A 25,475-nucleotide genomic window follows, 5' to 3' on the forward strand; every position below is an offset into this window, starting at 1 on the left:
GTAAGCAACTACTCTATTACTGCAGCATTTGGGTTTATTTTCAACTGAATGAGGCTAGCAACCACTTACCGTATTTAAGGCATGTATTATTTTGGATCTAAAAACCACTGTGGCACATGACAATGAGATGAACCAGAAAATCATCATTACACCTGAAGACTGGACTCCTTTTATCCTTTCATACTGTATTAAAAACGTGGCAAGCAACTGTGGACAAATAAGATAAAAATATATTCACAAGCTTTAAGTTTTACAACACGCTATACACATATACAAAGTTAAAGTGTTCTTACTTAACATTTTAAATCCAGTATCTCCCAGACATTCTAACACCCAGAGATTTTAAGTTTAATTCAAAAATATGTCTAAATAGGAAATTCTCTGGAGCAGTAAAATAAGAAGTCGACAAAAAAGGTAAAGGGAATATCTATTACATAGATGTAAATAACCACAAACGCAAAACCAATGTCAAAAGCTTCCAGTCTTTATTTCTTTACTTTTCTGGTTCTTCATCACAAATCAACATGCAATTACAGTGACGCTATACCCTTTCCAAGTATTTCCTGATTAATTATTTTTAAAATAAAAATATTTCTTTCCATACAAACCACAACACCAGACATCACTGACCAAACATTACTCTATTCCTGTATTTTGTGCATTTTCAAAGTACTTTAGGAAGCTGGTACAACTTAGTAATCTGACTTGTCTGCTGGAACATGCATTTCCAATCAGCCTGACAAAAGCCTGACAACTGCATTGTTAAATGACCACAAACTATTTAACAGCTCTTGCATCTGTCAGTATGTTTCAGGGCTGTTGAGTTATTTTGGTTTGGGTTTTTTTTGTTGTTCTTGCTGTTGGGGTGGTCGTGTTCTGTCCCCTCCTCAAGTATCATGGTTAATCACTACCATTCCAATTCTGTGATAAATGTAAGGCAACTGACAATAAATAGCAAGGCATTTTCCTGGAAATGCAGGCTGCAGAGATACTGGTATGAAAGTAGACAATACTTGTGCACCTAGGTAGAAAGAGTTAGCTCGGGACACCTTTGTGCATCATGTGGTATTGAAGACTTTCCAACATGCCATCAAACATAACAAAGAAAACATGCACTAAATGTCACATGCAAGAGAGTTTGTAGTAAGATAATAATGCAATGCCTTCAACAGGCTTTTACGAAGTTCAGTGTGATTTGTATTATCTAAGTTTAATCATTCCCCCACCCCATTCTTGAGTCAAGCCATTAAATGCATGGTAGCTCAAGTGTACCAAAATAAGGCAAGACAACTAGCACTGGCTTGTCTGCTGACATGCAATGCACTGAGTGCAGCCTGGCTGAGGTTTTCTTCTAATTTTTGTATTAAAAGAAAGCAGACATTTCAGAGTCAGTATTTCACAGTGCTACAGACTTAATCTGCAGTTAAGATTGTAGCTTAAAAAATTACAACACTCTGAGTAATACTAAGATGCATTTTATTGCTTAAGGCTTTGCAGGAACAAAGGTCAAAACAGAAGAACTTACCATTGTTATACCCAATACTGTAGGACTAACAAGAAAAAATGGAGCTCGAAAAATATTTTGACTTCTTTCCTGGAAAGAGTAGAAGAGGTCTGCCCAGCAGACTATCCACAGTATTAAACCCAAAGCCTGCAATACAAAAGTGTATTTCATACATCACTTCACACAGATTAGGCAGCAAAATATATACATGAACACTAGATGTTATGCGTTAGTAGAAAAGGAGTCGTAATCATATCACCTCTTTTGGGCAATTCTACAACATGCAAAAAAGAAGAGTAATTTGGCTTTACCTATTTGATCCCCACTAGAAGAAAAAAGTTAACTTTTAGTATCATATAATTCAATGTATTATAAAGCAGAAAGCTGGTGAATCCCACTCCTGAATTACACACTACAGAGATAAAAACTCTCCAATACACCATGCTATTATAGACCTTCTTAAAACCTTTCACTTATTCTACAGGAGGGAAAAAAAAAAAAAAAAAAAACCAACACCAAAACCACAAGACAAAAATACCAAAACATTAAGTATCTATTTCACAAAGAAGTGGAATACACCACTTGCAGCAGTTCTAGAAATCTATGCTGTGTAATTTCAGGAGCTGACAGAATAATAAATTCTTTTCATTACTGAAATAAAGGCCTCGAGATTGAATTGCCTTAAAATAGTCTTCTCCAGCTGGTTTTACATAGGATTTGTATGCTTTTTTGCTATGTCAGAGTAAGCTTCAGAAAGCCTACTGATATAAGAGCAATGGAAATATATAAGGCTTGGAAATCAAACACAAGCAGAACAAGTAAGTTACACCTAAAGCGTGCATGCAGGCCAAGAATGATGCTTAACAGAAATAGTATGCTAAAACATAGCTGAAAATAAAATCAAACTTCCAAATAAGCTTAATAAGTTCTGATTTTAAAAAGTCACATACCGTTTTAGCTTTGTTGAGGGTTGACATCTGTATGTATCCCCTGTCATGACGACGAAGGTATAAAAAGTACACTGGGAAGCAGAGCCACAGGTAAATGCAAGGAATCCAGACCAGGATTGTGCTCTGAAAGCACTGGGTGAAGTCTGGATTTTCTGCATGCCATGTCAGATTCCAATCCTGGGGAGATAAAACAGATCAAGGTGAAGAAAAAGCAAGCACAGAACTTTAGTATTTAAAAAAAGAAATAGCCACTACCTGCCTTGTTCAGTATATCTTGTGTGTTTGTTTATACTTGTATTAAACTGACACCATTCTGTGACCCATCTAATTTCATCGCACTTTTTGTAGCTGAGAAGTTTTAAACCTTCACAAGGTGACATTAGAGTCACTTTTGTTGGTTACACACAGCTACCACAACATGTAACTCACCCAAATGTAATACCGTGATCTTTAACAGTACTTATCAGGATCTTTAAGAGTATTAATCAAGTATTTTCACATTATTGCAGAAAAATAACATGACAATGCAAGATATCTCCCATTATAATCACTCTGTGTCTATGTATAAATACTCAGATATACCACATTCCCAAATTGCAGTGTGAAAACATTATCTGGCACACAGTAAAAGTGAACAGCACAAAGCAACATCAGTTCACTATTTTTAAAGTAGTCTCATAGCTCCCAAGCTGTCCGCAGCAAATCTAGTTGAGACTTCCTGGTATCTTTGTAACAACAGGGCACAGAACTAAGTAAAAGGCTCACCCTTGCAGCCTGTTTCCTACTCAACAACAGGAAATCGTAAATCAATATAATGCAATTTTTTTTCAACAGAAGTCTCGAAAACAAGATAAAACAACATACAATCAAAATGAAAACTGACACTTAGAGTAATAAAAATGTGATCACCATTTCCATTACTGGTACAAGGACTATTTATGATGACAGGCTATTTAGTAAAATGAACTTTCATACCATATTTATGATTGAGTCAGGGAAATCTCTTGCAGGAAATTTTACCTTAAAATTACTGACTTTGCTGTAAAGTTATGACAAGGGACACTTCCTCTCGAGTGCTGCAAATTTCTGACTTTCCAACAGAATGATGCAATACAGAGATATCACTGCTGCAAATGGACTGCAATATTTCACAGCTGAAGCATAGCTCACAGGCTTCTGTTTAAAAGCCACGCAGCCAAGAGTAGCAGTCCCACACCCAAAGGCTTGCTAACTGAAGTGTCATTTTCAATTGCAAAGCATTTTTTCAGACAGTTGCAAAACTTACAACTGCACAGAACACCAGTACCACTACTGGGACATAGTGGCAGTCAGTAATCCTTCTCTACAGAAATAAGTGCCATTATTTTATAGATAAAGAAACAGAACCAAAAGGAGCTGTTGTGCCTGTCCCCTCTATTACAACATCAAAGCTGGAAACTTATCTCACTTCTCAGAATAGCCACAGTTTGATCCTTATTTGTCCCCATCTTCCACTGATTAAACAGTTTCAAACACAGAAGAAAACAGATCTAAAGAGAAACAGAAAACATAACTTGCAAAAATTTCAACTGGAGGCTAACCAGATATTATTTTACCGTAGAACCGGTTTCCCCTCAAATTTGACCATTCCACATTAAATTGTTTTGTTGTTGTTTGGTTGGCTGTTTTTTTTAAATAACTTCTTTTGACAATGTATTAACAAAAATATTTTCCTTCCCCACTTCCCTCTCAATTTCTGTCAGATTCTGGGCCTTCCTTCTCAGATACAACAGACAGTATGCACAGGACACACAGATGTTATTTTTCTTCTCTAATCCCACAATATTCTAAAAATCCTTCTCACTTCATACAATTTTTAATGTCAGCTAAAAAAAAAAAAAAATTATCTCCGAACTTAATACTGCCAATTCAAATAAATTAACACTAGTAGAGCATCAAAATGCCCAGTTGTGTTTGAGTGTATCTGCACAGGGGTCACGCAAGTTGTTCGTGACAAGGCAGTGGCTGTGAGACACTGTGGGCAAGCCACACACTTAAGTCCCCTGACTGCATAACATCATCAGAAATTTCAGCTGAGTCATCCTTACGTTTAGTCATCACACAAATGCTTTTGGCTTTCTAATTCCCAGCTGCTCTGCTCCAGCACAACAACCAAGGAAAAGTCTCATGACTCTGCAGAACAGCTTACAATTCACAAATTAAGACAGTTATGTGTGATTATACAAGTAAATTGACAGAATGTAATCAGCTTTACAACAAACAAACATGAGCAGTGACACTTTGAGTAAATTTTTGGAGACACACACATTGCTTAAGAAAGTTACTATCTTTTTTCAGTGTTTTTAAATGGTTCCTGTAAAGTGAATCAGGAAATTACCAGAAAGGACAGAGCAGGTAATGCCTATGTCACTGCCACGTGTCTAAATAAAAAAAAAGAAGTGCTGTATGCATGACTGCTATGCATTATTGGCTGGAGGATATTCTAAAAACATGTGCAATCTTTCATTTGACTTTCATAATTGCAAATTATCTGGAGGTGTTTCTGCATGAAAGGCAAGACGGTATGATGCAATGGCACTTCATGGTTAAGAACAGAAAGTTGAGACAAATGGGCAGTTTGGGGTAAGATTACTGCTAGAATTTAACAGCTACAGCAATGTCAGTGTATCTCCTTTCATATTTTTCCAGGATTTGATCCAAAGGCTGTTGATGTCAAATAGGAGTCTGCTTAGCTTAAATACACTACTCTCTGTACAAGAAAAAGGGCTAACACACAGGTGAGGTGCAGAAGCCCTTTCTGTTTTACATGTATTTCAGATAACAAAAGGAAAGCATGCATGAAGACAGAAATGGTGGTATTTTTCCCTCCTGATTCCCCAGGTACAACTTGCTCAGGCTATGACTACACCAGGCAGTAGCGCAGACAGGAATAGAGCTGTAGACCCACTGCTAGCTGCTGGGCACCCAGCATCCTCACAAGATGCTTTTCACTCAGGTTCACACAAGTGGAGTTGCAGGCTCCTCTGCAGATTGACCAGACTGACCATCAGCCACTGGAGCACATTTCCCAGTTAATGCCTGTCCAAAAGGTGCTCAGGCCAGTCTTGAGTGAACCAACAAGCAGGACAGGGGACTGTCAGGAGGTCACATCAGAAGCAGGCTCCCTGTCTGAACTGAAATGTTAAAGCCCTCAGTGGAAAAAGTCAAGAACTCAATCCATTACAGAAGAAAGGCATACCCCAAGTTCTACTAGGATACCCTAGCTTTATGAGGTTCAGCTGTGGCTGGAAGACATGTCACACTCAGCACAAAACCAATATGCATTCATATTCAAATCACCATGGTCAGTTACACAAATCTAGACTAGTTCTGCCAGTTGAAAGTGCATGCTTCTCCATTTGCTTTATATAAATCCAGTTTCAGAGTTTTATCTTTCTGCAGCACAAATCAAAACTCTTTACAGATCAATGCAGAAACATTCACTAAACCTGACTTCTGTATTTTACAAACATTAATTAGCAAATTAATGACATTTTTTCTGACTCAAGTTTTAGAAACACTATTTTACCAAATCCTATTAAAGCACTAAGTTGCCCCATTTTCACATCTCAAAAATTAATAACAATTTTCACTCTGACTGATCAGCTAACCCTTCTGCTTTGCAAGAGCACATCAAATGACAGACATCCAAGTATCCACTGAAAGCCTACACAAACTAGCAGACTCCACCCATGAAGGAGGAAATAAGGGGTTAAGTCTATAGCTATTGGATTGCATAAACTATATGACCACAGGAGAAGAGTCAGCGTGATGCTCCTTTCTTAGCAGATGTTGGGAGAAAAGAGACCTGCTGTTGTCTTAGTTTTAGTCTAGTCCAGAAGTACCACATCTCAGATGTTAAACAGCTTCAGGTTGGGGTTTTTTTTCCTTTTAAAATCCCTGAACAATTTTAAAGTTTCCCAGAATAGCAAACTGGTATTTTTTAATGTATCTGACCTATTTCTCAGTTTTCATTTCCATCACCAGTACTGTGGCTGAAAAAAATACCAGTCCACAGTTTTCATGCCCAATAGCATGTTTTCTCTTATGGGACAAAAAGGCTTCCCCTCACATTTGAAGTGAAACCTCCTGTCTCCAAGAAGAACACAAGAAATGCTTGGCGTTACCCAGAATCATGTGAATCTTTTCACAGGTAAACCACTTATTTAACAGTGCATAAAACCCTTGGAAAATAAAGAACTATGTTAATTCCTGTCCAAAATCTCAGGAACAGGCAAGATAAAAACATTGGCAGTAGAACTGTAAAACAAAATTGCAACACAAAAGATCAATTATTCTGTCTCTGCTGATGGAAGAAAGACTACAGGGAAGCTGTATACCTCCTGCATGCCTCCTCTGAGGACAGGCAGGAAAGGCTGTTAAGTTAGCAGCCAGCGGCCGCCTGTTCTCACATCAATAATTCCGCTTGACCCACAGCACATTTTAAAATTCTCACTGGCAGAAATGGAAAGACCAAAATTGCTCAGTTTCATGCCTGCTGTGTGCAAGTGTGCTAGAGATGCAAGCTGCCAACCAGACTGTTAAATCCACCTGCATGAACCAGCTGCGACTGAATAATTACTCTAAGCATTACCACACTCCTATGAAAAAAAAATACAAATCACAAAGCCACACTGGAATCTTAATATCACAGTCAACAAATACAAACACAAATGGAGTTTGACACTGACATCAGTGTGTAACCACTACTTTGATATCACCCACAGAAGAGCCACCTCCTTTGTAATACCAAGATATGGTTTCTCAATCTTAATTTTCCTAGCAGTAAAAGACATTTTTTTGTTTGATGCAATGCTTACATTTAGTAGAACGCAAGTAATTAGCTCTCTCAGACACTATGACTGTAATTGCTGCTGACAACTTCATTATAATAGCATCACTTTCTCATTGAAATGTGAAGTCTCACAATCTGGCTGCTCTAGATATCATACTTAACATTCCCCAGCGTAGCACCTATGAACCCATGAGCTGACTCAACTGTTCTCCCTCAGATGCCACAAGGCCCTTGGTCTTTAGTTTACACTATCTAGGACAGCAAATTTCCTGTCTGCCTCTCCCCAGATAGATTTGCCTGATCTGGCTGAGCCTACAGCCTCAGAAGAGATACTAGCATCAATGGACAATGCGGGGGAAAAGGGGTGCAGAAAAGGACCTCTCTCTTTAAGGCTGCTTTAAAGGAACTCTGACCTTGCTTTAGAAGTCCCTGACACCACCATTCTCCATCAAAACCAAGAGTAGAAACAGAGACCCTGTTGAACATGCTGGGAATTAAGGAAAACAAAGAAATACAAAGTGATTGAGATTTTGCAGTAAATTAGAAGACAGTCTGTTTTCAAGTGATGAACTTAAAAGAGCTCTCCAAAGATACTCAGCTTGCCAAGTAAATTTTGTTCAATTTACCTTCAGAAATTCCAAAGACAGACTTAAACAATGTTCTCAAAACACTGTAAATACAGCATCTTTATTCTGCTATTCACATTTTTGAGTCAGATCATGAAATATGCTGAATGAAGCTCACCATTTCTCTAAGAGCATACTTAGAATAGAGCGTATAACAAACACAATCATAGACAGTCTTCACCAGCATAACATTTGCCCTGTTGTGCTTACTGTTCAGGCTTAAAACACAAGAGGTGACAGGTTGATAAAACAAGCAACAGATTCATACAAGAAAAACTCCAGAACTCCCACAAAAAGCAGCAAAACACCCACACCTGCAGCTCTCCTGTCTGCTCAGCAATATTCACAGAAATAAGCAGCAGACAGTAACAGCATCCTTAACAGTGGCAAACAAGACTCTAACTGAGGTACATGACACTATAAACCACCACCACAAACCTCCTATTTACATTTATAAATCCCTTAAAAATACTATGCATATTACATTGAAATTATTTTGGAAAAATTGCTACTTGCATTACAAGATCCAATGGCTCTGTAATCAATTCTAGATTAAGTAGCATAATATACAAGAATCAACATACCTTTTCACCTTTGTTGACATTTATTTCCTCTAGCTTTTTTCCTTAATAAACAGGAAGTTACCCAAAATGCATGGATCTCTCCTGGGACAAAATGTCACAATTCTTCATGCAATTGAAGTTAGTGCAGAATGTACAAGTAAAATGGTACCTTTGCTGTAATGTGTATAAAGTGAGCTGATGCTGCATTTAAATAAAGCTTCCAATACACTGTCAATTCCTTTGAAGACCTATACTACCTACATGAAATTAATGGTTTATTGGTTTATTGTATCATTTAAGGGTGGAATCTGCAAATATGAAGTAGAAGAAAATTGTAAAATCTGTATGAGCATTTTAAATTAATATTTTTCCAACTGCTACTTTCTGTGCTTAATGAAAGCTAGCCAGGAGTGATTTTTTATTTTTAGGACACACAAAACCAGGTCTCTACGAAAAAGTAAAAGCCACATAACCAGATACTTGGATCTCATTCCCAGACCTCCACAGACTCTAAAAACTATTTCTGCAAAATGAAATGATGAAATTATGCTCCTGCAGAGACCTATACCCAATTACCACAAGTAGTGGAACAAATGAACATAGTGTGTCAGACTGCTGGTTTGGGAATAGACTTCGGGACTTATCAGACATTTCTTCAAGCCAATAACATCTCAATTCGATAAATAAGCTTCTGCCTTTTTGTTCTTTTACTGCCACAAAGGTGAAATAAGAAACATTAATGGTAATTAACACATTGGGATGTATGAATTAGATTCAGATCTCCAACTCTCATGGAAATCACGGAGGTTCTGTTTTGGTTTGTTGTTGGTTGTTTTGTTTTGTTTTTTTCATTACTACAGGAGAACTAAGCCTACCATGCAGTTGAGGATCTTCTCTTACTTGATAAGAAAGTCTTGGGTGCAGGGTGGGATAAGGGTGTTCACAAAAGAGTGAGAACACAAAACATTTCTCCTCATAAAACCATGAATGGAATAAAACTACTGCTATTAAATCTGAAGTTCATTCGTTAAAATGCTAGTAGAGGTCAGGGAAGCAAGGAACAAATAATAGTTTAACAAAAGTTTGAAAAATACAGGTCTCCAATTAAGACTTTGAAGTGTAAGTCTTGTGTCTGAATAAAAAGCCTTAAATCTTTCACAAGCAAGACTTCTAGCCCAGACTCCCAAAATATCAGGTTCATATCAAGACCTCAGATGGAGGGAAAGACCATGTCCCTTCTCCCTTTGTTTCAAAGTAATTCTGAAATCTAAGCTTTATTCTTATAGTCTCTTAATGCTGTCATGAGACAAGATTGTTAGAGCAAGAGGGGGAAATGTTTAAAAGAAAAAAAAAATTCACATAATAAGCAGGTGTCCTAATTTTTTTAAATCAATTATATAAAGAAGATTTACAGAGGAAAATATGAGTGTTTCTACTGACAGAGAAATACCCTTAATTTCTCATAATGTTTTTTATTGGAAACGGTTTTAGCAAGACTAAGTTCCTTACGTAATGCAGATCTGACCTGTTAACACAGCCAAGAAAAAGGCTCTACATTCCAATACCTGGTCCTGAACTTAAACCAGGTGTCTGAGCCTTCTTGTCCAAAACCCAAACCCAAACATCAGTATTTCCTAATGTTTACAACAGAGTTTAAATCCTTTCTTATAGACAGCACTGCATCAGCAGAAACTGTGTAAAATGACAATAAAAAGCATATTTTGCCTTTGTTTCCATTTAGCCTAAAATAAGAAGCTGGTGCTAACAAGTTGCCAGAGAAAGGAGCACCTGCAGCTGTGGAATTTACAAGAGCTGATCTTTGTAATCCAAGAAGCTAAAAATCACTTAACTATGACTATTTTTTTGTGTCAGGGAAACACATGACAGATTACATCAGCACTTGTAAAATTAAAATGTTTAGCTTCTTTCTACAGAGGTAGCATTTCTGTACCCTGCCATATCTGCAAGTACCATGAGACAATACTTGGCCACATGACAACAAAATAATTACTATTCACAGTTTCAGAATCAAAAGGATGGTTTTTACTCTTCTGTAAAGTTTTTCACTGAAACCACTGTTATTTAAAAGGATACAGGAAAAAAATTTCTGCTCTCATCTCCTTTTTGCACCAGAACAAGGACTTTTGCTTAATAATGCAACAGCCTCCGTACTGAGTTCAAACCACCATGAGAAGTCTGAACACACCTGGGTAATAATCTTACAAAGGGACTAAGATAACAGCTGAAGTTGGGATAAACTGTATCTGAAGCTACCACAGATGCAAACAGTGAGAAAACAGTAATGCATGGAATTCTGACTCTATTAAAAGTAAGCAAAAGGTCAGTACCCAGCAGTAGGCTTTTTAGAGATGTGACCCAGAATGACTTCAGTGCAACCCAGGTTAACCTTCACTTAGTCCCAGTATAGCACAGCGTATCAATGTAAGCTGCATTGTAATTGCATGGAACAGCACGCGTTATTCAGGCATTTTGCTGGGTTTTTTTCCTCATTTAACTTTTCTGAAGAACCTTGAACTGATAGCTATAGAATGACAGGTCATCTGTTAAGAAAATCCCCATCAACAACAGAATATTGGGCTTCATTTTCCTGTATTCCCCCTGAACTGATCTATCCTGAATCAAGCGAGATAAATTTATATTAGAAATTAAACTTATTTTCTATGTAAATTTAGACCCTCATCCACATAACCAACAAAAATGTTTTACAGGTTTAAACAAGAGAAAGCAGACAAATAAGCCTTTGGCTTTCATCACTGAAAAACCCAATCACCACCAAGCCATGAGAATCAGGCAATTGGTTATAATAAAGGCACCATTTTGTGTAAAGATTTTTCTGTTTAGCACTCTGCTGCTGCTCCTCTTCTGTTCCAAATGCTGTCCACATATGACCCTCCTATGTCAGCAAATGTAGGTAGTTTTCTGATCTGCACAGTCTTTTAAACTCTGGTCACAAATGCATTCATAAACCTGACACCTGTACAGTTCAAGGAAGAGTCTAAACTCACAACTTTTATCAAGCTCACTCAGCACCTCAAACTCCCTTCCCAGTTCTGCCACAAACACACTGAAAAACCACTAGACATATTTTACACTGCAAAAAGCTGCAGGGTTCCAAGATATGTGCCAATCTGCTGCTTCTCTAATGCATGAAAGCATAAGCCACAGAACTTCAGAACATGAAATTACTCCTTACATAAAAAGCCTGGTTTTCTTTCAGAAGTCTATTTCAGGAAAACTATCAGTGTCCTAATGTCCTCATAAACAATATAAGCATAGCTGCTGTTTACATCACACAATATCACTTCACAAATGTCAGCTAACCATTATAATGAATTAAAGAATTATTTTTTTCTTCATAAAATCCTATCAAGACACATTATAATCTTAGAAGATCCTAACATGTCTGCAACCATCTGAGAGAGGCTGGTAGATCTCCCCTAGTTATAACAGTGTCAACCTACATACAAAACATGTCTCTGGACAAACACTCAAGAAAATACATTTATTAAGGCAGACAAAACATACCTGCAAACCTCAGACAGAACTCTACACAACAGCAAGGGAATCATCCCAATCCCACCAAACTGGTCCCTGGATTTTGTCTGCGGGGCTCTGCCTCACATTTTCTCAACCATTCTGCTCATCTCCTGTAGTTTGGTTCCATATGAAGAAATGCTAAACATAGCATAGAGCGTTTGGATGTAATTTCTCTACTGGCAGAGAAGAGCCTCCACAGCAGCTTTCTGCACCAACAGGAAAGCAACAGGCCTGCGTTTACACAGGCAGACAGTTTGAATCATTACAGGACTCAAAACAAAACAGAGGAGATGAAAACTTGCTTTTTCTCCTAGAAATTAATGGAATTACTTGCTTTCAATCCTTCCTCAACCACCAGAAGTCCAACTAAAAAAATGTGGGAAAAATTTCCACTAAGTTTCCACTGAGATAAAGAATTAGAGTTAACTTCTATCTAAATTAATTTTAAAAAGAACTATGTCTTTGCCTGTGAAGGACATGATAGGAGCTTATATAAATATAAGCCATTTCTTTCGCACTTCCTTAAGTAAAAGCAAGAATATCAAAAATTTCAGGTTCTATATGACTTGCAAGCATCTTCTAATGAATGATTTCCTATAAAACTTGTAAAAAAATTACTTCCTGTAAAACCTGGCAAAGCAGTTGGGGAAGGACTGTAAAGAACTGCTTAGTGTGAACTCACTTTTTCATTCATATCTCTTTTTTCATATAAGCCCTATTGGAGGTTAGCCTTGAAAACTCAAAGTGCCACAAAAACTCTTAACCTCTTCCTTTAACAATATGCAATATGAGAAGACTTCTCTAAATGTGATACTGCATAGTTTACAGGCTCTGAAAAACATAAGCTACCCCAAAACTTTATTCAAAAGAAAGGAAAACCAGCAGACTATCTCCAAATGTAACTGCACTGAGACCACCGATCCTGCATTCGTGCATATATCCAAACAGCTAGATCAGCAGGCCAAAGTGTACAGTAAGTTCTACAGCTGCCCAGACACTTCTGCTTACCTAGAATGACAGAGTTCCACACCCCACCTTATTCTTTTTTACACACTGGTATTGAAGCGAAGTAGGTAACATTCATACACTAGTGATACTCTTGGAAAAGCTATCTTAGCACGTCAGGTCACAGAAAAGTTTTCCTGTTTAAACAGGCCTTTAAAGTCTCTGAACCAAAATGCAAGTAGCACAAAACGTTATCCCAGCCCATCATATTCTTTTAAAGCTTTTAGTCATCAACAGCTATTAGTAATTTTATCTTACACAGCTGTACCTTTCTTTATATTTTGGATGAGATACTCCTTCTGAGATACTCAGTAATGCTAGAGAAAACAAGGATGAAACAGTACTCTTCCAAAAAGGGAGTCTGGTTCAAAGGAAGCAAGAAACAGTTAAGTTCTGTAAGCAAATCTGATTGCAGTGAAGTTAATATGCTGAGGGGGTCACAGAGATAGGTTAAAGGGCGGAAGGGGGTGTGGGAGAAAGAGTGACAAAGATGATAGTAAACTTGCTTGGGCTGATGACCTTTCCAAGTAAGTATTAAATAAAACCAATCTGTTTCATTCTCAGACAAGAACTTTCAACAATAACATTCCTTGGGTGTGCAAACAAGAAAAATCCTGGCCAGCAAAGCTTAATAAGATTAGCATACAGTCTTTAACGGTCGAATAGCTCCTTTCAGCCTGAAAAGTCTTCCCCACAATTTAAAACTGAGTTGCCCCAACTCAGCACCACCCTTTACAGAAAATACCTCTCTTCCTTGAAGCTGAGTTTGCCAGTGGTAGGAAATTCCACTGCTTCACTAGCAAGGCTTCAGCACCAACCAAAACAGCTGATGCAGCCATGTAGTTCACCACAAGAATGCAGTACCGTGTGCCACCGGGTATCCAGCAACCACCCAGCCCTGGGGAGCAGAAGAGTGCAGTCCACAAGCCAAGGACAGTCTCACACACACAGGTAATACCCAGAACCTCAGTAAAACATGCAATATACATAGGCATTTTCTGAAAATCCATTATAACATCAACTTCAAACAGTAGCAACAATGGTAGTACCAGAAAATAAAGCAGCCAGAGTATTCACAAGCAACAAAACCAGCATTACTATCCTCTCCACTACTGGGAACAAGACAACAACAAACTAGATAGAGTGTTGTTTATGAGGACAAGTTCAGTCAGGAAGAATATTTTTCCAGACACATCTTACACCAACTGCAATTCACAACAGTTCTTTTTCAGGATGAGAACAATCCAAAAATCAACCAACCACACCCACAGGATCTTTAGCTGGAAGAAATGAAAGGCTGATTCCACATGATTTGAAGAAGGATGACAAATCACAAAACCATCTATATTCTTGGGAACCAATGCAACTAGTGAAAAAAAACCGTATGGAGTACTTATGACACACCACAAATATCAGAAATGGCTGTAGTATATACAAGAATTGTAACTGTTTCCATAATAAAAGAATCTGCCAACAGAAATCCTATAGTTAGAACTAGTTGTTTCCAACATCCTAAGTTCAGATCTTGCTTCTGAAACTCAGTGTTTCAATTCCACAGTTCAAAGAACTGGCAGCTCCTTGTCACAAAACTACTACTCTCTCAAATCAGTTTTTCCATAAACTGAATTCTGAAACATGTTTTCTCTAAGGCTCTTCAAATAAAATGTCTCATTCTAGGAGAGGATAAAAAATATGTTTCATGACAACTCATAATTTAGCCAGTTCTGAAAAATCTGAAAATTACCTGAAAAGAGATGAACATAAGCAATGTAAAAGCAGACTAACAGAGTCACTTTTGATCAGCTGGAAGAGCAAAGTGTCTTAAAACCTTAATGATTTTAAATATATCTACTAAGTAATATCTTAATGGTTCTTGAGACAAATAGTACAATGGCATTTGTTGAGACATCCAATTTTATTTTTTTTTTACTAGTAAGGCAGTTCATTAGCTCAATACTACTTGGAAAACATCTGATGAATACATTAAAAGTTCTTTCAACAGCCTAAGAAAATCCACGTTTTCCTCTTACCCCTACACTGCCTTCACTAGCTCTCATCCCACTTTCTTCTTTCTTAACTTCCAGCTTGCTCTCCTCCAAACAACCTCCTTCTCCATACAACCTGTTTCCTCCTCAGAAGGATTTTCACCACCCTCCTGCCCACCCAGGGGCCTCACCGCCGCCCGCGCCTGTGCAGAGGAACCCCACGGCTCAGCTGAGCAAGACCCACACTGCAACGTTTCTACATCACTCACCTGTGCATAACTGGTTTTCAGTTTACCCACTGCAGGCTGAGCTCACCACTCTCCATTAAGGAAGAGTAGATACACTGCTATGAAAACACGCCTGCAGAAAGCTTATCTTTCGCCTCCTTCACAGGAGAGCTCACCACTCCTCAGTACGATGGCAGCGGTCAGTCACCGTTACTGATCTTACCCGCACAGCCCTGAGTAACGCGGACGAGCGGCCAAAGGCAGCAGGCAAAGGAGGCTGCGGTCGCCGGGGAACTCGTTTCCAGTCTCCCCAGCAAGCTCTCACTCACCGGTCCCGTCCCCCCGCCAGCACTGCCCTGCCGGAAGCCCCGCACACGAGGCACGCCAGCTCCCGCTCTGCGACCCAGGCGCGGGGACCTCGCACTGAGCCGGAGACCAGCGAGCGCCGTCCACGGCCCAGTCCCTCCGCCCAGCCCGCGGCCGCTCCGCGCCGGTGCTCCTGCCCGCACGCCGCGGCGGCCGGCGGGGCTGGCGCACGGCCGCGGCGCGTCGCAGCCCCCCGCGCTCTACCCACGGAGGAGCGCCGGCACGGGAGGCTCCCGCCGCCGGGCGCGGCCCCCGACCATCCCTCGTCCCACCCGGCTCCCCGCCATCCCTCGGAGCCCAATACCGGCCGCCGCCGAGCAGCACCCGCCCCGCCGCTCACCCAGAGGAGCTCGGAGGCGTCCGCGCTGCAGAAGCTCTCGATCCCCATGGGGCGCGGCGAGGCGACCGCGGGCTCCCGCGGCAGCCCTGCGCTTCCCCCTCTCCGCACCTCTCCGCGCCTCTCCGCACCCGGGCGGCGGCGGGCGGAGACGGGCCGGCAGCGCCAGCGCGGCGCCCTGATTGGCTCCGCGGTCACGGGGATGCCGAGCCCGGCGGCGCCGCCCCGCCTCGGCGGGGGCGGGAGCAGGCGGCGGCGCGCGGCCCGGCCCGGCGGCAGCGCCGCGGGAGGGGCGCACCCCGGCTCGGCGCAGGAGGACGGGCCCAGGAGGCTGCGAGCTCGGCCAGAGCCTTTGTTCAACACAAATCCCCCGCGCCTCCCCCTCAGCCTCACCAGGGCGCAGGCGTGGCCGCGCCTCGCCGCCTGCCCGTGTCGGCTGCCCTCAGCAGCCCGCCGGGCCCGAGCACAGCCACCGGCGGGCACCGCGCCACTCCCCTCTCCGGGACGCTGCTCCGGCCCCTCCGCACGGGGACCCCACGCAGCGCCTGCGGGGAGGCCCGGTAGTGCCCTGCCGGCACCCGGGCCCTGCGCGACGGGGCCACGGCACCGTCCCTCGGGAAGGTCGCAGTGAAAGCCGAGGCTCACCTTCAAATACTCCACTTTTCAACGCGAACCAGTTAAACTGGTTTCAGAGCCCTGAACTAGTTCAAGTTGACGATCATGGACTGAACCAAAATAACATCACCCACAACCAAGTCTGCACCAAAATACGGGCTAGTTTAAATAACGGCACAGCCCCTGCAGTTGCATTTTGTTGTGTCTCACAATGCACTCCAAACACTGTATTTAAAATGCATCGGTTAAACCCACAGACAGCACCCATGCTCTGCTGACCAACGCACCAGAATAGACCAGCTGGAGTACGGATGGCACATATGTAGGAATGGCATCACAGGCTGCAGGGAAGAGCTTGGTGGTTGCAAGCTGCCCTCCAGTAACATCTGAAAGCTTTAATCACACAAGTTACATAAATAACTTCAATTTAAAATGTTCTTTTGCATCCAGAGCAGTAACGGGAACAGACAAAGTTGTTAGAAGAGAGACAGGTTACATTTATCTAACATATAACTAAAAAGCAAGCATCACACATACAAAAACCTTATCACCGATTGCTTTTTTTACTTACCTGCACATCCTCACTGCAGTTTCAGAGCTGTGCTGGTGGCCGGCCATGGCCAGGCTGCCCATCCGACTGCAGCACTTCTGGTCTGTCCCGCCGGCTCTCTCGCACTCCCAGGGTGTCGTGTCGAGGAGCAGCAGTAGAGTTCAGCACACACCGAGGTCAGGTATGCCTTGACAAACAGAGCACAGTCGTCACAGAAAGATCAAACCAAACAAATCGGGTGTCAGAAACTATACAAGTTTGTGACAGCTTAACCCATACCTTAGTTCATACCATGTTAAATTTGCAAGACAACAGCTAAATGTTGAAGTCTTATTCCCCTTATTTGTATTAAGAATATTTCTGTCCTGTTTTGTGCACTCTCTACACTCATCTTAAAATGGTATCAGATACCTTGGTAGGTTGTTTTTTGATGTCTTGATGATCACTGTATGACTCCTGTTGAAAAAGTTACACCACAGTCTCCAACATCTGTTATCCTACTGCCCCGCAGCTGTAAGGAATGTTTTTTCTCCTGGTTGCTCTACAGCACATATAAATAATAATAGCTCTGACAATGAATAAAAGCTATCCCACAGTTAAGTTGGAAGAGCTTTTCTTTTTCAACAGCATTATTAATAAAGTAGTAAACCAGAAAAAAATATAAATATATTAATACAGCTTCTAAGAGCTGACACTTTTATACATATACTGTGTGCAATAATAGAATATAAACTTATAGTTTAAATGATACAGCAGAAAGTTATTTAGGATCTAGAGATCGTATGCAGGGATTGTCCCAAACAAGACGACAGTAAATTAGCATGAAGTGAGGAGTGTCAGGAAAAATACATTTTTATCCACACGTGTTTTTCTCCAGATACTATTGTATGCTAAAAGACTAACAAAACTTAAGTTACACTCTCACAATTCAAACCTGCCAATTACTTCAATACAATGATTTGGTTTTCAGCCTCAATCTGTCCCTGTACCAATGGTCATGCACCAGGTTAATGATGTTTCTCATTATAAATAAATCCAAATAAAGATACTTGGATCTGCACCTCAAATTATTTCCCTTCCAATTAATTACATCTCCTTCCCTTAAAAACTCTAAGCAACAGCAACAAAGAAATATTCATCATGGAGGAGAAAAAACAGAACCGACACAGGCCCAAACCTGCAGAGATACAGATCCAAGACCTCAGACTACCAGAAAGTCACCAAATGTGGATTTCACAAACCACTGTTATAACAACATCTTTCAAAACACAGATTAATACATAAAATAGAAACAGCAATCTTATTTTTAAAGGCATTTCCTTTCAATCAGAAAAAACAAACCCAAAGTTCTATTTTGGAGCCTAAACTTTGCTTTGTAGGATACAATTTAAAGCTGGATAGGAAATACAGGTGGAAAACAGCAACAATTTATCAACTGGAAATTGGGTGTAGTAGAATAGTGACCCACATCAGCATGGAGAAATTTGGAAGGATGCAGAGAAAAATGTTTTGACTGTGAGAACACCATGCATTGTAAAGGTAAGCAGTCGCTCATCACCAGTTGCACTAGGGATCTGGGCAGCAGACTTAGGATAGACAGAGGCACCCACTGCTGCTGACTCACTGAAAGGTACCACTGTGTTAAAGGAACAGATTAACTTCACCATTACTCCTAAAGACTTCTTTTTGCCTGATTTTTATTTATTGATCCCTGCCAGATATTCTCTGGAAGCTCATAATGTAAAATACTTGCTTAGAGAGGTAATGTAAAAATAAAAAAAAAAAAAAAAATCCCAACAAAAAAATCTTTACCCCACCCTTCAAGGCTGTAAGTGGTTTATTGCTTAAGACGACTCACATTTTCCTTCAAGCCCAAGCAGGCTGATCCATCTAGACCATGACAAATCCAGTTTGTTCATCCGCACTGGCTGCATTTCCTTTGGGAAATACTTAATACATTCACAAAATAAACACTGTCGACTCATCCCTGCGATGTGAAGCATACACGCATGCCTCCAGGCACACCAGGGATCCTCACAGACATGCAAAACACCCAGTATACGGTTACATTTTGGCAAACCCTTTTAATTAAAAGCTCAACTTTGTCCAGTCCTTTTAATTAAACGTTAATCTTTCGGGGACTCACTACAAAACTCCTCCGCTACACGAGGGAGAAACTCTCATTCTCCAAGTTTTTTTTTTTTTTTTTTTCTTTTTTCCTCCTTTGAAGCCGAAAATTCAGTCACAATAGCCTTCTTCACCTTCAAGTAAAGTACACTGACAAACTTTCAAATTACAGATGGGAAAAAGCACAGTAACCCTGAAGCGCCGTCCGCTCCCTCCCCGCCCCGCCTGACGGGACTGAGCTACGGGCAGGAGACCGAGCGGTAACTCCATACCCACCACGGAGGCGCCGCTAATTATTTTATCCCGGCCTGACCTTGCCAGCGGACAGGCCGGCGATAGCGCCAGCGGCAGCGCCGGGGATCGCTCCGGGGCTGCGGAGCCGCTCCCCGCGCAGGGGGGCCGCGCCGACCCCGCCCGACAGCCCGCTCCCGCCTCCCAGCGCCGCGCCTGCGCAGTGGCCGCCCCCCGGCTGCCTCATCCGGGTGCTTGGTGCGGCCGTTGGGCGATGGCGACGGTAGCGGAGCTGAAAGCAGGTCGTGGGGGTGGAAGGGTGCTGGAGAGGGTGGGGAGCCCGGGGAGCGGCGGGGGCACCGAAAGGGCGGGCAGCAGGATTTACCTCATGTGCCCGGTGGCCAGTTGGGTCTCGTAGTCGCCGCCGGCGCCTCACACCACCCGAGCCGCGAGAGAAACGTCCCTGAGCCCCCCCACAGGCACCTGGTCATTTATCTTGGACTGGTTTTCACTCGTTAAAAACACCTTGGTCCAGTTACATCCCACTTCTGAAACTGCTAGAACGTATGTTTACGACTAGAAATAATGTAAGTGCGACTTCCTTGAAGTCTGTAACGTTCATACTGTTATTGCCTACTGGTCTATGCATAGGTGCGGATATCTTATTTTTATTTCACTGTGAATATGCCGAAAATATGTTTATACTGTGTATGATAAGCGCTGCCTAAATACGTTTGGCTTTACATTAACAGTTCTTTTTTTGGTAATAGTTTTAAAGGACACACTGGAAAAAAGAGGTGCTCTTGGACAAATAAAAGCAAGGATCAGAGCTGAAGTTTTTAATGCACTGGATGACCAAAGTGAACCACGGCCACCACTGTCTCATGAAAATCTCTTAATCAACGAACTAATTCGTGAATACCTGGAATATAACAAATATAAATACGCAGCATCTGTTTTAACTGCAGGTATTGGGGCTGAATTTTTGCTGTCATCAATGTATTAATAGACATTTACTGTTTGGTTGAGTAATTCCGCTGATACTTGGACATTAATAAGTGGGACTCTGCACAATCTTATGTTCACTTGGAAATAAATAAGGTATGAACACTCTCCACGGCTTTACTTGCAGTGTTAAGCCAAATCATACCATTAGTTTTCAAGAAAATTTACCTTTCGCTCCTTGTCCTTGAGGTAGATGCTTTGACAAAGCAGTTGATCAAAGAGCAAGAAAACTTCCTGGCAGCCTGCAAAATTAAAATACCTTCATTGAAATACCTGCTTTTGTTTTTGAAAATGGCTAACTATTTTTAAAGCCTATATCTCTTTTTTTTTTTTCTCACTGGCATTTGGCTAAAATAAGAAAAATAGAAATCCTACCAATGAACAGAATTTCTTTGAGAAATAATTAAAGTAATACATACATAAAGTAGTTGATAGTCTGAATTACAGCAATTCTGGCAAGTCGTGCCTACCTACCGTATCAGAAATGTGGTTAACATCCTCAGCTTAAATAACAAAAAAGCATATGAAGAAGGTCCATATTTTTCAAGAACTGCCGTTAAGTATTACTGTTACTGGCTGTGCTAAATTACCAATATTTCAGAGTTATCAGACTACATCTAAATAGGATCTTTAATTTGTGTGGTACAGCACTTATTTTTGCAGCTATTGCTAACTTGTATTTGAAATTTGAAGTTCTGTAGCTGTGCTTAGATACAGCAATTACATTTGCTATTTAATAATTTGATCTATTTCACTCTTAAAGTACATACACAAAGGTTCTTCTCAAGAAGAGGAAATGGAGATAGTCTGTATGTGTATGGAATGTATGAAATCTGTTTGATAACTGCCTCTTTAGAGAAAGAGTTGTTTGCCTGATTATACTGTAAGACTTCTTTAATATTTTTCTTAGATTTTAGAGTAAAGATAAAAATTGTAATCTGCTACTGTAAATTATATGAGTATGAAGAACTAACATTTAAGTAAGTTCCCTGAAATTACAATATTCTGTTCGATATTAATAGTTTAAAAGGGAGGTGCGTGCTCTCATTCGCTGTTGAAATCTCCTGAGCTGTCTTTAAATGTTATTTGGTGATATTGTTCTTAACAGTCTTAAGATTTTGGGGGAAATCTCTTTTCCAGAGTCTGGCCAGCCTGAAGTACCCCTGGATAGACAGTTTCTTGCCAAAGAGCTGAACATAGTCGAAGACGCAAATGGAAAATCAGTGTAAGGAGTGATTTTGGAATGCACAATATATTCTGTTCTGCATCTGTTTTTCTCTTTGGTGTTACTATAAATCACATATAAATGTTCTCACCAATTGAAATGTAGCTAGATCACAGGGCTCCTCTGACATGCTGGATTCAAACTCACAATGTCAGACATGGGACCATTTTCAGACATACTCAAAACTAACATTTAATTCTGCCAACTCTATAGCATTCTGCACATAGTGTACTTACACAACAAAACACAAGCCTCTTACCAGTACAGTCTTCTTTACAGTCAGAAGCAGAAAACAGATAACACTCTGCATATCTGTGAGTTGCTTTGTAAGAGCAATAAAAAGATTATTGTGCTCTGAGATTAGATATAAATTCACAATGCTCTGATAAAACTGCATTGATGAGCTAGGGTACTGAAGCAGGTTTACACATGTTCAGTTCTCTGTAGCTTGTGGCTGTCAGAATCTGTCATGTGCTTGGAAGAATCAAGTTTGGGATGTGCAGCCCACCAAAGTCTGATCCTTCATACTCCATGAGTGAGAATGTGGATCTGTGTTCTTGTGCTAAGCCTGCTCCAGTTCTTCACCTACAGGGGATCTGGAGCTTAGTTGAGAGTGTCTCTTAGTGTGAGCTTTTGAGGAGAGTGTTGGTGTTCAGGGTGGGCTTAGCCTGTGCTTATTTATATGACACTTGGCATAATGTATTTTAAATAATTACTCTAAAGATATATTCTAGAAGTAAACATTAAGGTCTCAGAAGTTCTGAGGAAAGGGTGGTTTTTTAATGCTCAGTATTTCAGAGACTGCTTTTGTCATTTCTCTTCGAAGCAGACCACTCTTGTATGGAATTATCTCTCATTTCTTACATGGTGGTAAAGAAGAAAGCACCCAGAATACCCTTCCAAAAGTGTCTTTGCTGAATTATCCAAAGCAGAACCTTGGCAAACTACCTACTGAGAGAAATCAAAAAGGTGGGTGTGGGTATGGGATCATTTTTGCAGTTTTATTTGTGACTGGATTTTCTATATGATACATACACATCTAACAGTATAAACATGTCAATGGACACAATGTCCCTTGTTCTCTGTGCAAGAAATGCTTTGAGCTGGCACCTCTTTTGTAAGAAAAATTCTTCAGCAGAGCTGTGTTTATACCTCAAGAATACCACTAGTTTTGCTCTGCAGCTACTAGTAAAGACCAGAAAATACTAATATCCCAATTTTCAGTATCGGAAAGGTCATGCACCAAACTCCTTTACCATTTTCCTAAAAGGTAAACTGGCCAAATTTTACTCCCTTGCATTATTACAAATCTGGAATGGGTCAGCTAGAGACAGTCTTACTACACTGGCAATTTAATACAAGAATTTAACCTGAATTCTCAGTAGAGAATGTTAAATAGTGGGCGCATCTCTTTGTTCCTCATCTGTTCTAATTTACCTGATTTCTGCAGCAAGTTCTTAAATCTTGTAGCTGTCAGTTTTGTATATGGGCATAAACCTTTTCTGAGGTCATATCCCAGTTACTGCATGAAGCTTAAGCTCCAGAGTTCATTGCTCTATAGTAGAACACTACTAAATCTTATTTTCCCTTTCTGGTCTGCTTTTTGACTGGTTATGATTCATACTGCCAAAGCTACAGAATGAATGGGATCACTGGTCCAGATTTTTCCATCAAATAGTCTGCTTGGCATATTACTTCACATTCTACAGTGAGAATTTAGTACTGTTGTGTTAGTGCTATCAACTATTTCTTTTGTATCCAAAAATTTGAAAAATGTGAGGCCTGAGATACTATTGACATCTATAAAGTGTGAGAGAAGCATTAAATGCCTTTTCTTAACAGTTAATTCATTGAGACAATGTTGTTTCCCTTCTGCCAGAAGAGGGGGCTGAAGAAATAAAATTTCAATACCAAAACTGTTCTAAGTGATCTCTTTGTTAGAAACTAATTATTCCTATCAGAAATTTCTCCATTTTAAAAAACAAATTTGGTGCATAGAAAAATTGTTTTTAAAATATAACTTTGTAGCTCAGTTCTGAAATTGATTCTGTTCAGGGTCACCTTGCCCTGTTGACTCCAATATAATTCCACATGGGGTTTTAATTGTTTAGTTACTTACAAAACTGAGGATTAATCATAAGACATGACAGCACATTGCTTTTTGAACTAAACAAAAATATAAGTTTCAAGGCTTTTAACCTTTAAATAACTATAGTCTGCAATTAATTTCTGCCTGTATTTGTGGAATATATGTCAGTGCAGATCTAAAGGCATTGGCTTTAAAATACTAATTATCTAGCTATTTTAATTAGACTGCATATTAAGGTAATCAAGTCCATTCATAAACTAGACCCTTCAAGTCTCATATTTTAACATCTAACTTGCTTTCCGTATTAGAAGTTATCTTGCTTATTTAGTTGAATTAATATTCCAAGTATACAGACTGGGAATCCTGATAAAACATATGGAATCTGGTGTTTCTGTTAGTTTGTTCACTATAGCTGAGTTGAAGTTGTCTGAAATCTCATCTGTAGTAATGCAAAGCTCTTATCTCAAACAGCTGCATGGAAAAGCAGCCCTGTAAAATTGGCCAAGTTTCCCATGATGATATTCCGTATCAAAGTTGATAACAGTACAAAATAACATGCCTTTGGATCTCCAGATGTGTGTGAATATTTATGTCTGTTTCATTTTCAGATAGGATTCCAGAACCAGGAAGGATGGCTGGTACGAGCATCAAAGAGCCCCTTGTTTTACGAAGTACAACCAGATGATATCTTTCATATGCTAATTTCTTATATAAAGATCTGTAAGAGTTAATTTAAGAAATTATTCTTTGCATTAATTTCCCCAACGTTACTGAGGGACCATTTCAGCTTATTAGATCTACCCATGAGACAGGACAAGAGAGTCATACTTATTGTCAAGGAAAAAAATTTTAGCAAAGGCTCTCTTCCTCCAGTGCTGATAGAAGGAAAACTGTATGAAGTCAGACTAGTGAACCCTGTGTTTAGAATCAGGCCTAAGAATACAGGGTTTATTTTATAAAAAATTATCAGATACCTTATAATTTCTGCACTTTCCTTATTATGTTATGTCTTTCTGTGTCTGTGCTGTGTTTCTGAATAAAATTTTTCAGTTTTATTGTGTGGTATTTTGAAAGTACTCAAACTAAGCATTTTAATAATAATTCATTAAAAAGAAACTGCTACTTTTGGATAAGTATGGGAAAAGAAATTTTAATAGAAAATTGAAGTGCTTTAAAGCAATAGTAGTTTTTAATTCTCCGGAAATTAGGACTATATTTATCTTCATGCCAGCAAACAAATGAGGGCAAGTCTTTTCCATCTGGAGTTGCTATAAATTGTACAGTGTAATGTTGAGTATATGGGAGGGGAGGAACTTTTTTTTCCCCAAACAACATGAAACTCAAAGTCAGGCAAAGCTAAAAATAAAGTTGATAGTAGATTACTGATTCCCAGAACTCTTTTTAGCTGAGGTATTTACATGTTTTGAAATGGTAATTTATTTTAAAAGCCAAACTTTCAGAGGTACATAAAAAACAACAGGTTAGCTATTTTCTCTACTAATTTTAAAAAAATGTGTAGATGTTAATGTTTCCAGTGGTCCTGAGGGGAGTTTTGTAAAAATAAATTTCTAAGGTTGTGTTCTTAAAAAAACTTAACTGTTAGATAAATAGTACAGTAAGTGGGGAAAAAAAGGAAGAGAACATGCAGTTTGTGAATTGAAGTGAAAGGACCCTGAGT

The 25,475-nt window shown here is 39.9% G+C and overlaps 2 protein-coding genes across 5 annotated transcripts in view; one reads left to right on the forward strand and one right to left on the reverse strand.

The window, feature by feature from the left end:
- The window catches only part of LOC104357627 (multidrug resistance-associated protein 1), a 55,280-nt gene extending 39,154 nt beyond the window's left edge, over positions 1–16,126 (reverse strand). The window contains exons 1-4 of one of the 2 annotated variants that reach the window (XM_032983661.2): positions 15,959–16,126; positions 2,455–2,631; positions 1,526–1,651; positions 70–207 (exon numbers count right to left, since the gene is read on the reverse strand). In XM_032983661.2, coding sequence (XP_032839552.2) covers positions 70–207; positions 1,526–1,651; positions 2,455–2,631; positions 15,959–16,006 — 489 coding nt within the window. In that variant the 5' untranslated portion in view covers positions 16,007–16,126. The remainder of the gene's footprint in view (positions 1–69; positions 208–1,525; positions 1,652–2,454; positions 2,632–15,958) is intronic. The other variant, XM_042798933.1, reaches the window with a different exon arrangement.
- Positions 16,127–19,668: 3,542 nt separating this feature from the next.
- Positions 19,669–24,852, forward strand: CEP20 (centrosomal protein 20). 3 transcript variants are annotated; one of them, XM_032983815.1, is made up of 5 exons: positions 19,670–19,780; positions 20,249–20,446; positions 21,624–21,708; positions 22,535–22,677; positions 24,406–24,852. In XM_032983815.1, the coding sequence occupies exons 1-5, from the start codon at positions 19,753–19,755 to the stop codon at positions 24,480–24,482; spliced, it is 531 nt and encodes a 176-aa protein (XP_032839706.1). In that variant the 5' UTR covers positions 19,670–19,752; the 3' UTR covers positions 24,483–24,852. The 3 variants fall into 3 exon arrangements, with proteins under 3 accessions (XP_032839708.1, XP_032839706.1, XP_032839707.1); XM_032983816.1 differs by having other exon boundaries at positions 22,538–22,677; XM_032983817.1 differs by lacking the exons at positions 22,535–22,677; positions 24,406–24,852 and having other exon boundaries at positions 19,669–19,780; positions 21,624–21,712.
- The last annotated feature ends 623 nt before the right edge of the window (positions 24,853–25,475 follow it).

This window comes from Tyto alba, unplaced genomic scaffold (genome assembly GCF_018691265.1).
Source record: "Tyto alba isolate M040663 unplaced genomic scaffold, T.alba_DEE_v4.0 Super-Scaffold_28, whole genome shotgun sequence".
In the NCBI taxonomy this organism is placed as follows: domain Eukaryota; kingdom Metazoa; phylum Chordata; class Aves; order Strigiformes; family Tytonidae; genus Tyto; species Tyto alba.